The sequence below is a fragment of the Leuresthes tenuis genome, unplaced genomic scaffold (genome assembly GCF_036924035.1).
Source record: "Leuresthes tenuis unplaced genomic scaffold, fLeuTen1.0.hap1 SCAF_4, whole genome shotgun sequence".
NCBI classification, from domain to species: domain Eukaryota; kingdom Metazoa; phylum Chordata; class Actinopteri; order Atheriniformes; family Atherinopsidae; genus Leuresthes; species Leuresthes tenuis.
In genome coordinates this window covers 24,059,358-24,072,565 of record NW_027325358.1, presented here as the reverse complement: position 1 = coordinate 24,072,565, position 13,208 = coordinate 24,059,358, and the positions used below count along the sequence as shown (strand labels likewise).

Sequence of the window (13,208 nt, the reverse complement as noted above, 5' to 3'; positions counted from 1 at the left end):
ATTAACACAGGACTGAGACTGCCCTATGAATAGGGATAGTAATGCCAGATTATATACTTTAGAAGAACAAATGGTTTGAGAAGGAGCATAAATCTGTGCAAGTATAAATAGCTGAGTGCAGACCCTGAAGCCACTCTGTAGGCAAACGTTAGTGATTTGAAAATAATTTGGGCTGTCGCTGGTAGCCAGTAGAGGTCAATAAGTAGTGGGCTGATATGTGCCCTTTCTGACTGATCAAACACAAAGCGCACGGCCATGCTCTGGGTCTTCCAAAGGGGTTTTACTCTGCATGACGTGACAACTGCAAACAGAGCCTTTCAGTGGTAGAGATAACTTCGTACTTCGTGAGGAGCTAAGTGGCTTTCTGAGTCCCATCTTTTTTTCCTTCTAACTTGCAAAATGCAAAGCCACATGACAGATTCAGCATGTTTAGAAAAGGATAGCTGATAATGTCCTGATGTTTCCTTTGGATGCTTTCAGAGATTGAAAAAAACTCTAAACTGCAGAGTTTTGTCGCTTCCTTTTCATATCTAAAAGTTCAAGGTTGGTCACGTCTGTCCAAAATTCTTTTTCATAACAGCGCTCACTCACAAATGAAAAAACCTCGCTCTACTTTGACCTTCAAAATGAAACAGTAACCGCAGAGGCTCCAATACTTTTGCCATTCACAGATGCGAAGAAATAATAATAATAAAAAAAAGGACCAAATTTAGCATTTATGTCTTGTTCATTTGTGTCTTGTTCTCTTTTTTGTTTGAAAAGATTTGCATGAAAATATGGGGATGTTTTTTTAAGGTCAAATTTCTACAGAAATATAGAAAAGTAGATATGGATGTGCCCTCCTCCAACTAGAAAAATTGAACAAAAGATTTCTCACTTAAGATAGCCTGGGTCTGTTCATAAAATGATGCTAATATATGTCAAGGACATTATTAAAGCCCCCTCGCACCCTCTATTTCTCTTTTTGTTGCATACAGCACAAATTCAGTATGAATGTGCTCAAAGAGTAAATTTCCCTGTTATGTTCGGGGTGCTGGATTAAATCTTCTGCTGTAAGCTGTTGAAACTGAACCATGTGGACAGCCTGCTTCGTCTCAAAAGAGGCAGGTTGATTGTGACGAAGTCTTCATCCTTCTTTGTGTCTCACTGCCAAAGCAACTCATCTGCCTCCACTTGCTCTTAGATTGTCTTAAGTGCTGTCAGAAGAAGGCAGAACGAGCAGGAACGTGCGTGTGCAAAATGAGTGTTTGTGTGCGCGTGCACGTGTGCTGGAAGAAAGGATAAAACAAAAAAAAAATCCATGAAAAAACGCTCCTTTTTTTTTTTATAACACTGTTCAAGGTGAGATGAGTGATGAATTATTCAGAGATATTTCCCATAGCAGGATTAAGGTGTTTTTGGAGGTTAGACCATTGACAGGCCGTGCCTGCGTGTGTTAATGTGTGTATATGTGTGTCTTTAAAAGCAAGAGAGAGTAAAAACTGAGAGAAAGTTGAGTGGGTGTTTTGCAGGGCAGAGGGGTGGCGGGGGTGGAGCACATCCCCAGTCAGCCAAACAAGCGTTCTCAATGTGGAGCCATAACTGCTGATGTTATGACAAGTAATAATTTACCCACTTTCCCTTCAGGCAGCCTTTAAAATGTCATCATATAATCTAAACATGACTGTAGTGCCTCAGTCAGCATCGAAAACAAGACCGAAACGGACCCAACATCACTTATTGGTATGTGACTAAGTGAAAGTCATGTCAGAGAGCACAGAGCTGTATTTATTATGGACACTCATTCACTCATTATGCTCATTCTTGTCAGTACAGATCTGCATGGGTATCTAAAAATGTGAGTGGAATTCAATTAATCCTTCAGGAGTTGATTGATTTCTGCGTTCCCAAAAGCCTTCTCTTAAAACTAATAGCGCTTGTGATTTCCCAGCGTAGATGTGTTTAAACTATGACAGAACAAGAAGTGCACATGAGTGTAATATAAATAGCTGTTCTAAATAAGTGACTGGGATCTGTTTTGAATATGCCACTCATGTCCTACATCGAACCCCTGGGGTGTCTACAGTCGGGAGTGACTAGAAAAAAAAAGAAGCACTCTGCTGGCACTTCTGGTTTTTATCGGAGGTTTTGGGTTACGCGTTTGAAGAAAATCAATACACCTGTACAAGTTATTGTTTTTTTTTGTGTGTGTCAAAAAAGAACGAAAATGCAACACTTTCAAATGCTGTTTTATATTTCAACTGTAAATGATATCATGTGCATCAACGCAGCACAAATAACATTGACTGAATCCACTTTAAAAAAAAACCTAAATATATATATATATACACACTATATGTGTGTGCATCAAAGTAGATATACTTAAATAGAAATTTTGTGTCGGAGGAATAAAAAAACCCTGTGAAATTGCATACTTCTGTATTTTTTAATTCCTATTTTGGGTGCATAAGTTTGGCTAAACAACCCAATTTCACTGTAAAAAGGTACATAAAAAGGTACATAACACTGTATTTGAAGAGGACTGCATGGTGAAGTCGTCATCATAATGAAAGAACGCTTTGGGACACTACTCGTCTTATTTTCTCTGTGTCCTGAATGACATGACTGCTGCTTCACCATTTAAGGCAATACCAGTGTACTTTTTTCTTTTCTTTTTGTGTATCCAGCACATTTCAGCTTTGTTTTCCCAAATAAATAAATAAATGCTTAATGCCTTGAACCATTTAGGTTTAGCTTCTGTGCTTTGTTCACATTAATCTGTCACGGTCTATGGTTTCAGATGTTATGTCTTGTTTGGTTCTTGTTAAACTCTGTTCTATGTTTACTGTGTTTTATCTGGTTTTACCTCCTCTGGTGGCCTGCCCTGGGTTTGTCTCGATTATTCCCACCTGTGTCTCATCAGCCTGTGCGTGTATATGTTTGTTGTCCAGCCCCCCCCCCCCCCTTTGTTAGTATCTCTATTTTCCCTGTCTGTCCAACCTGTTCATCTAATCAGTGCCTCCATTCTGTCATGTTATTGTGTTCAGCTGTTGTTGAACTCCCTTCATTGTTCTTGAATTATACTCAAATTCTCAATTAATGGTAATTTGTAAACCCTGTCTGGGACTCACTGCACTAAAAGGTATTTGGTAAGTTTTAATTCAAGTCTGCCTCCCATCTGAGGCGTTTAGGTCCTCAGCTCGTCTGCCCTCACATCATAATCATATTCAATTTAACATTATTTTTCTGAAACAACTTAAGCATTTGTCTTGTGCCTGCAGTTAAAAAGACAAACAAACTGATAAATATTATCTCAGACAAGATACTTCCTATTCCTTAAATATACAAAAGCAACATTAATTTATGCTTTAGATTGCTTAAAAAAAGAAAAGGTCATCGGAAAGTAAGTATTTGTATGACAGATTTTAGTGCTGCTGCGGGTCTACTTTATCCTCAGCCTTTCTTCCTTTGGTGCAATGCATTAAGGTTTATATTTGCTGGGTTAGTGACCACCGGTGATTATGCATTACTTTTCACATTGCAAATTTGGGGTACTTTGAGTACACTATCTCGGGTATATAAAAGCTCACTTTACATTTGGACATCACTACAAAATGGCAAGCTCACTATGTCCACTAAATAACGAGGAGTGACACAGCACCAGAGAATGGAGACTTCTTACACAGATGAGATGGTTAGTTTTAAGAAAATCCATATTTTCTTCACTCTAACCAAGTACATTTTAATGCTTATCTTATCTGTGGGAAAAAGTGGTTCTGTGAGCAGTGCCCGGTGAGACTGATAAGTGCAGCTGCAAGGCATTTTCTAATCAACTTTATGCTCTTTAAATGTAGTAATGCGCTGAGGCTCAGGACACGACCACATGCCGTCCACACCAACATTGTTTGATGTCAGCCTGTGTATCGTCTGCGGACTACTAGCGTTTTTGATTGTGTATAAAAGGAGAGCATGTACCTCCTCTGGCCTGGTACCAGTGGGGCACTCGGTATCATTGTGTTGTTTGACTTTTGTGGTTTGCATAAACATGGTCATGGAAAACAACCACAGGCTGTCTTGTGTATATCCAAGCAGAGAAAAAAACCTACAGTATTAATGAAACTACTGATACACTGACAAAATGTTTTGACTGTATTCCTATATATATATAGTTATTTTGTGTTGATATAAAGGAAAAAGGACAGCTATGTTCTAAAATGAGGACCGTTTCAAGAGCTGCTGTAAGGCTACATGCTTCATAACCCAAAAGAGTTGGGCTATATGCAGTTCACTTAAATTTCCCCAATGGTGTACTTTTAGTTGTGGAACACTGTTAACTTCTCAGCCTTAGTGGCCACCATCATGGCTGTGTAGCAAAAGTAGAGGGTATGTCAGTATACAGCCAATAGGAGCATATGTTGATAGTGTAGATGCTAGCTAGCTCGTTAGCAAGGTAAAATGGCAGAACTTTAATGCTAACACTGATTACTTGTATTGTATGGTTGTTTGGTGTTTAACCTGTTTTTGAACAAGAACCATTATTTTATTTCCAACCAATGGTATTTTGTTTAGTTTTCGAAATTTTTTGACTATTTCATCTTTCTCTTAAAATGTTTGGGACACTTTTTGAGGTCACGAGGGAAAACACATCAGCCCAACTGTCTGGAAATATGACATGTAGATACAGTAGGCGTGTGTTTTTTAAAAAGATAAAATACACAAAACACACAACTTTTATGGATTTCTGGTTTCATGACACCAAAAATGGCAATGTATTTTCATGGCGAGACGGCTAATTTGACTGCACTAAAATGTATTAACTTGTTCATAGTTTAATACTGATTTCATTATAAACAGTAGGAGAGTAGTTGAACTCATAAGCTAGAACAATACTATCCGCACTGATGAGAAAGCTGGGAGGACTTTGAAGATTTGATTCTTTTTTTTTTGGTTTTCATCTCGTCTTCTTTTGTCACTTCTCCCTGCCATTGTAGGCCATTAACGTCATATGTGTAATTTTCACCATTATGTTTCCCCCGCCCAGAACCATGTGCACATACAGTTTGTGCTACACTGAGATATCTGATCTGATAATATTCTTGCATTATGACTACACGGCTCCACCTTACTTTAATTTGTGGTGGCTCTGTTTAACTTCAGCTTGGGCAGAGCTCTAATTAGCTGGTTCAAGTGAAAACGTCTGTATGAGTGTGCCAGGCCTTAAAGCCGTTAACATCGCAGGCTTTTATTTCAAAGCAGATAATTAGTCTTGCCATAGTCAGAGATGGGCAGAAGCACTAATGGTGATGGCTCTGTTCTTGTCCCAATAAGCCATTTCACTGTAACTGAGACGGTTCAACAGATTTTTTTTTCCCCACAACATACCTGTCGAATAAATCTTTTGGTTTTAATCTCTTCTTTCAAATTCAAATAGCAGTTTGGTATTTATGTAAATGACCTATTAATTACTAAAGTAATGAAAATATGAATTTGTTGCATTCAATACTATGTCAGTCAACTGCTAACATGTTGGTGTTTATCCAATTATTATCAAGTAACACTAAAGTGAAATTTTGAAATATCACTTTAAAGATTTACAACGCATGTAAAAGCAAAGTGAATTCTCTTAGAAAATGAAGAGATTAAAAAAAAGACATGTAAGGTGTTTCCATCTGTCCTTAAACGTATGAACTCAAGTGAGAGCAAAACTGAAGCACAAATATCATTAAAGGCTTGACATTAACAGTCGCCCACATGCTCAGAGTGGCTAATGAACCAATCAAGGCATGTTGTTCACTCTCCAAAGCATTTATAACACACACAAAAAAAAAAAAAGGCAGCAAAAAAAACAAATGGGTAGTGCAAAATCAGTAAGGTATGCCTACCAAGGAAAAGGACTAAAAAGTTATTTGTTTATTTTATTAATATTATTATTTTACTTGCTTTGTTACTTGCATTTTAACCATTATTTCCAGGCTTGAGTGTTCGGCTCGCCACACATGCTGCACTTCTACCAGTGGGATTCATCTGGGCCTCCAAATGCAATTAAATGTGACCCATGATTTTAATAAGTGACAGCTTTTCTTTCAAAATGTGGTATGTTTAATTGCTAGTTTAGTCTCTTCTGCAAGGTAATTTATAGACTCCTGCCTTCCAAATGCTGCTGGCACAAACACTGAAGTTCTATTGGTGCATTTGTATCTACAAATTTTACACAAACAGTCTGAGCCAATCCTGTCTTTCACTTTTTCAACACTAGATCACCTTCTGATTCCTAAACTTAGCCTAATCAGAAATTTGGGACGATAGTGACACAGGATAGGTCTAAATTAACTTTAATCTTTTATCTCTAGCAACTTCTTGGTGTTACCAAGATAACTGTTTTGTAAAATGTTAGCAATGTCTGTGCCTCCTGAGAAGTAGAAGACCTCAATCTGAAGGGAAGTTATGTGAGTACATTTATGGAGTGGCATTACATCCAGTTGAGTTAAAGGTACAAACGGTACTATTGGCCATAGTTTGGGCCTATGGAGTGTGTTACCAGTAATTCTTTAGCATAGTTCCTACTTGACATGACTGATGCAGAGTGCTGATGTCGAGAATATTTATTTTCCAAGACTTAAACATTTTACAAATCAACACAGAACTCTCCACATATTGTAACGCTGTGACCTCACCTTATTTCTGGCCCTGTGACAGAGTGTCGGCGGAGCATGGCTCTGGCCTGGGCACTGGTCAGGTTGGAGGTATGCTCTCTGTTGATGGCCAAGATGGCGTCCCCCACCCCCAGCCTGCCATCCTGGCAAACAGAGCCCCCCTGGACCACACTGCGCACCAGTATGCCTGAGCCGTCCTTGATAGCACTCACCGACATCCCTGCCAACATGCACACAAACACATAAAAGACACACAAGCACATGAAAGCACAGATGAATCAAGGGTTGGCTAAGACCACTTTGATCGCATGCCAGACACAGTCGCCCAAATAAACACCTGATGGTGGCAATAATCAGCGTAATCAAGACAGACACAAGGCAGATTAGCACACAGACATGGCCACACATGCTTGAGATTTGCAGGCCATCAGCTTCCACAGTCACACTCACATAAGGTGCACAGACACGGTGGCGCTTACTCACACCCACAGAGGACACAGGTGACTGGAGGGGTAACACATGCCCGTCGCACAAACACCTGACTTTGGCATTATCAGTTTGCGCACTAGGTGGATTATGACACTTCATTAATGCAAACAGGCAGAGGTAACAGGCATCACACACGTGTGCACACTTCACGCACACACATACAGACACTGCCGAAAGGGAAGGCTGTAACAAATTAGGCAGACTGATCTAAGGTGGTGGCAAACAGCCTTGCTATCTAGTAACGATTCACATCCACAACACCATGGTTGTATATAATTTGAAGATGGTCAAAGAAATGACTTTGTACTTATTTTTGGATCAAATAAACAGTTTATTGGGTTTTTTTCTGTTTTGTTTTTACATTCAAATTACAATACAATCATAGTGCTTGGAGTACAATCAACTTGAGACACAACCCCTGCCGCTTACAGACACATTTCAAAGGTAGAAATAAAGCTGAAAGTTTCAAAGTCAAAAGGTGCTGAAGTTCTACAACACTAATATTAACTATTACACACTCTGCAAAAAGAATGCTTAAGTATAACTAATGAAAAGTTCTAACTTTCCTGACAGTACCAAAGGCTTAAGCACAACAGGGTTCACAACAACTGATTGAGACTATGTAGGCTTCTTATTGTCATATTTGAGATGAGCACGGCAAGAAAAAAATACCACATTTGAATTTTTTTTCTCTTAAAACCTGCTCTGAAGACATCCAGATGCTCCTGAACAAACCTGCAATAAACTCTTTGCCAAAACTGGGCATTAAAATCATAGTCATCACAGAAGCCTTTTACATATATATATATATATATGTAAGTGGAAGAAGTAGCAAAAATAAATATGGTACCACATTGTCATTCAAGCACTAATGATACAGACTGCGACTGTTACTGTGAGTAGTTAAATTTAGCTTCAAAGGGGCATAAAGTTAAGATAAAAGATTACGTTTAACATCTAACACAAGAATCATGTGCAATTTTTGTTTTGTACCAAATCTGAGTGTCAAAATGACAAATGGTGTCATGCAAAAATATGGGCATCCAAAGAGATTTGAGCTCCTAGATGATTTTGATTAAAGTGTCAGTGTGAAGGATGTGTTGACATCTAGTGGTATAAACGGCAGATTGCAATTAAATAGATGGATTGATTACAAAAAGGGAAGGATTGATCATGCTTTAAGCTTATGCTACAGTCAGAGGCACAGCGAGCATTTTAATGGCAGAGGGAGGAATGGACTGAATGAAATGAAAGCAAATACTGGAACCTGTTCAAAAGTTAAAGATGAAAAGAAGATATGTTCTCATAATAACTCAATGCAGAATGGACTACCTCGTCAGGCACAAGCTGGAAGATCTGCCATATCCCTCACAGTCCCTCAACCTTAACAAAATCGAACATGTATGGATACATGTTTGGGTCCCATTCCTTATATTGATTTAAAAAAAAAAAGATCAAGAGAGTAATAAGTGAATAAATTGGCCGACCCCTTTGATAGGGACATTTTTCTGAGGGGTGCCCAAACCTTTGCATGACACTTTTTGGTGACTGTTCATATCTTTAAATTTAAAAATAAAACAAGAAGAAAGTAATCCTTATCTGCAAACCCTCAACTTGTGAATTTCCAGAAGACCGTGCTTCATTTCAAATTTCAGCAAGAGGACCTAAACCGTTTCAAACACATGAGAACCAAAGAATGCAGTGATACTGTGACCTTGATTTTCTCTACCACAAAAAATTTACATAATTTCAAACTTTCTTTCTGTCTCTCACACAGACAGACACGCACACACACGTGCACACAAGCACTGTGGCGCCTTACCCGAACATGTTTCCAGAATACAAATGAGTTTGTTTACTTATGCTTTGTATAGTGCCTTTAGATAAAGTGCAGGACTGCCTTGCACCCTGCTGTTTTCCTGCCATGTTTGAACAGCCAAACATTTGACCTGCAGTTAAAACAGTTTATTCTCATCACTGGGGTATTAAAAGATATTTAGCTCCACATACAACTTAATGCACCGTACAGTATATCCATGAGTTTCAATGACTTCTAGACATTCTTTCAAATTACTTTAAGCAGTCATTCATCCCCTTTCTAATTTCCCACACAAATACTGTACACAAACACGCACACACACACACATACAAACACACACAGATATGATCTCTTCTCTCAGGTAAGAGGAACACATTACATCACCACTCCTCTTCAGGGCAGTCGTCATCACCCCATCCTATTAGTGTCATTATCGCCATGCCTGCGATGTACACACACCAAGACACCATCATCATGAGAAAGATGGAGAACATACCAAGGCTACGGTTGCCCCGGACAACAGTGATTGTCCTCTCAAAGCTTGTGCGACGGGGCAGGGGTGGAGCTTGCTGGCCGTTATCATCTTCCATGATGCCGAAGCGATGGCGCAGCTGGTCTTCCTGAGAAAGAGACGAGAACGGACAGAAGAGTGAGAGCCTGATGGTGGGGCGACAAATTCACAAGTGAAACGCAAGTTTCGAGTCATGCTGGCGATTGTGAGCGGATTATCAGAACTGTTTATCAGAGGAGTGGTGCTCTGAGCTCGTACGCTAACATGGTAATAACAAAAAAAGAGTGGATGTGTAAATGTAAATGAAAACAGGATGTATTCAAATCATTTGTACACTCTAATTAACTAAAAAGAAACAAAAAAAATAATAATAGAGATTTTTAAAATGGAGAACTTATATGCTAACTTTTAGCTAAATCTTATGCAAACAGCTCATAACTGAAGCTAGAACACAGGGAGAGAAAAGACTAAAAGTTGTGTAATGCTAGAAAAATCAGTGAAAAACATTGTTGTGCACCTCACAACTAAGGTCTCCTGGGAACCAGACAGTAACGTGATTGAGCAAATAGTTTCTATTCAATTTCTATGGAGTTTAAAGACATTAAAAGGGTCAGAGTATTCAGAAATATCTCTGCAAGGGGCAAGAGGGAAAAGCAATACTTCATAGTGGTGGTATTCTGGCCCTCTGGCAGCACATGAAAAACTGACATGATTCAGAAGTGGAAAACCATTGTCATTGAACACAGTCCATCACGGCATCCACAGGTGAAACTGTACTGCAGTCAATCGAAATGACAAATTATTGTTGGAAATCATGGACACTGCATTATCTGGACGGAAGAGGAGAGAAACCATCCAATTCCCTATTAGAGCATACATCAGAAGTCAACATTTGTGATAGAAAGTGGGCACATTCGTACACATCGCAAGGTTTCAAAGCAACATGTGCTGCCTTTAGGGTGACTGATTTCAGGAAGACAATGTTAAATCACGTTCAGCAGGGATTACTACAGCATGACTTGGAAGTGCAACAGATTGGGTGCTAAAATGGCCCCTACACAGTGGTTAACTTGCCACCGTGGAACAGTGTTTTCAAGTGTGGTGCAAGAATAATATTCAAGGAAAGCAGGTATTTTATGAGGAAGAAGTCAATATAGAGTTTAAATAGCAAATCAGTGCATTCTGATACATTTATATTTCACACAGCATCCCAGCCTTTTAGGACATGTCATTGGATGAGATGTCAGCGAAGATACATGAACGAAAAGTTAACAAACAAATGCTAATGAGCAAAGTTTAAAATTTTCACCATCTTAGTTTACATGTTGGAATTCTGACATGTGGCAGTTAGAAGCGAACATACGTACAGCTCAGGCTGATAGTGTTAGTTTTTCACAATCAACCTGCTGGTGGCACCGGAGGAAAAGTGCCTGGCTCATCGGACTTATCATAACTTATCCTCTGTGGACTTGTTTCAGCTTAATTGGGAATCAACCTGACAGCTGCCACGACACTGTACTTCACTCTGAACTACTGTTAAGCTTATGTTGGTGCAAAATAGGAAAGATACAAAATTAACCGGATTCATCCATAGTATACTGTGATTTTTTTTAACAGAAAATATATAGGAAATCCAAGCAATATATATCACCACTGCTGATGACTTAGTCTGCACCATAAAAGTGGGTTCAGCTACCAACAGTGAAAAACAGGGAGGTGGTGTGCAAAACAGAAGGGATTTATATCATATATATAGAAAATTAAGCAAGTTCTTGATGTCCAAAACTATCACTACAGCAATAATTCTGGTGAAACAAAAAATAATGTCAGAACTATTCACTTTCTAGGACAATTGTTCTCAAACCTTTTTCTGAGATGTCCCCCTTCAGAATCCAAAAAAAGGTCTCTCCATATTTTTCTCCTGGTCATCTCCCCCTGCAGTGGCTCTACGCCTCTCAAGGAGGGCCCTCCACTTAGCTTGAGAAACATTACTAAGGTGAAGGCCTTTGGAGTAACTCTAAAATGTAAAACATGGAGAAAGGTAGACTTCTCATATCCCCTCGGGCACTTAATAAAGAAAAAGGGCAATGAGGAGATCTTTGAACTTTCACAGTGAGCACAAACGGCACTGAAGTTCTGAAACTTCCTCTGCAACGAGCTTGTTTTTGATGAGAACACCATACGAGAGGCTTGAGGCAGAACTTTTTGTCCTTGTGTCAGACCGTGTGTCTTTGCAAGCAGCAAGTATTTTCAGACAGAAAATTGTTGGCAATTAAGTAAAAGCGAGTAGAAAAAGGTGAGGCCGCAATTTAAGTCAATGACACAGAGCACTTTCTCTATACCTGACCCGGTAATACTGATACAACCAGCCTCTTAACGCCCCACTAAAGAACATGAACAAAGAGAACAGGCACTGACACGGTAATCTTCTTTCGAGCAGCTAAAATGGCTTCCCCTAGAATCTCAGGTTTGCATGACGATGAGGAATCCTTCCTCTGTGATAGACTGCACGATCTACGCTACAGCAGGGTTACTGACACTGTCACTGCAGAGATGCCTCCCTCTGAGTTTAAAGCATTAAACAACTGGTGATTTCTAACGAGAATTCTGAATGATGATTGTGAGGGATTTGACAACAAAGGCAGATGATCTTTAAAAGCTCAAGAACTTGATGGTACGTTTTAAGCTTACATTTTTGACCGTATTGTATCTCTCGACTTGTCTTCTGCACACACTATCCACAGAACAATTGGTGCTTCAAAACTAACGAATAAATAGATTAAAAAAATAAATTGAACAATATGAACAATTTTTTTTTTTTAATCTTAAATTCTAATGCTGTGTTTTTTAACCCATATATAAGTGACTTTACTCTCACATGAACCAGAGTTCTCTTCTTTTCTAACCACAACAGTGAGAAGGAATGAATAACTTTCCAAAAGTTGAAAAACTTGCTAATTTTGTTTTGTATGACATACCGTGTCACACGGCGGGGTGAAGCTGGTCTCTTCGGAGTTCCAAGTCGTGTTGATATTAGCCTCAGCTGGCTCAGCTAGCAGGCTGACCTGAGTGTGGCTGTCGGTGTCATCACATGAGGCCCGTGTGCTCCTCTCTGAGATCGGCGTCAAGCCGCCACACAGTTCCAGCTGAGAATATAATAATATTCCAAAGTTGAAGCCCGGGACATTGGGGGGGAATAAAAAAAATGTCACCCTGAAGCAAACAGGCTACAGAAGGTGACTGTAAATTAGACACCCTGCACTCCTCTCCCCTTCTCTCTCCATCTGTAGTGTGGTCGAGGATTGTGTTCATCTCTCAGCTACATTAAAAATGCAGAAGGCCTGTAACTGGATTCTCTGTTCCTCGTTACCAAGCCACAGTCCACAACAAAAAGGAGAAGAAATACAACACCATTCTTGGGGAAAAAGTATATTTCAGTAATTATCCTACATATCTTTGGAAATCTAATTATTATAATTGTTGGTTTATTTAACAAAACAGTAACCAAAGTGCAGAAAGCTGAAAGCAGTGTGTGAAAAAACACACTAAACACACCCAGGTGTTCCTAATCAAATGTTCTTGATTAATTGATCAATACCTCTGGGAGCAGTGAGCACCTCTGCATGATTGTTTTGGCAGTTTGCTGGTCTGCAGCATTCAGGTGTGCGTTGACACACTGTCAAGGAGGAAAGACATTTTCAGTGATCGTATGGAAGCAATTGTTGCCGCTCATCCATTGGGGAAGGTTTATAAGGCC

At 39.3% G+C, this 13,208-nt stretch overlaps 1 protein-coding gene across 1 annotated transcript in view; it reads right to left on the bottom strand.

Moving 5' to 3' along the window:
• LOC140304625 (multiple PDZ domain protein) overlaps positions 1 to 13,208 on the bottom strand; it is a 55,784-nt gene that overhangs the window by 27,040 nt on the left and 15,536 nt on the right. Inside the window, exons 18-20 of the mRNA XM_072383333.1 lie at positions 12,430 to 12,597; positions 9,437 to 9,560; positions 6,654 to 6,852 (exon numbers count right to left, since the gene is read on the bottom strand). Of these exons, the coding sequence (XP_072239434.1) occupies positions 6,654 to 6,852; positions 9,437 to 9,560; positions 12,430 to 12,597 (491 nt within the window). The remainder of the gene's footprint in view (positions 1 to 6,653; positions 6,853 to 9,436; positions 9,561 to 12,429; positions 12,598 to 13,208) is intronic.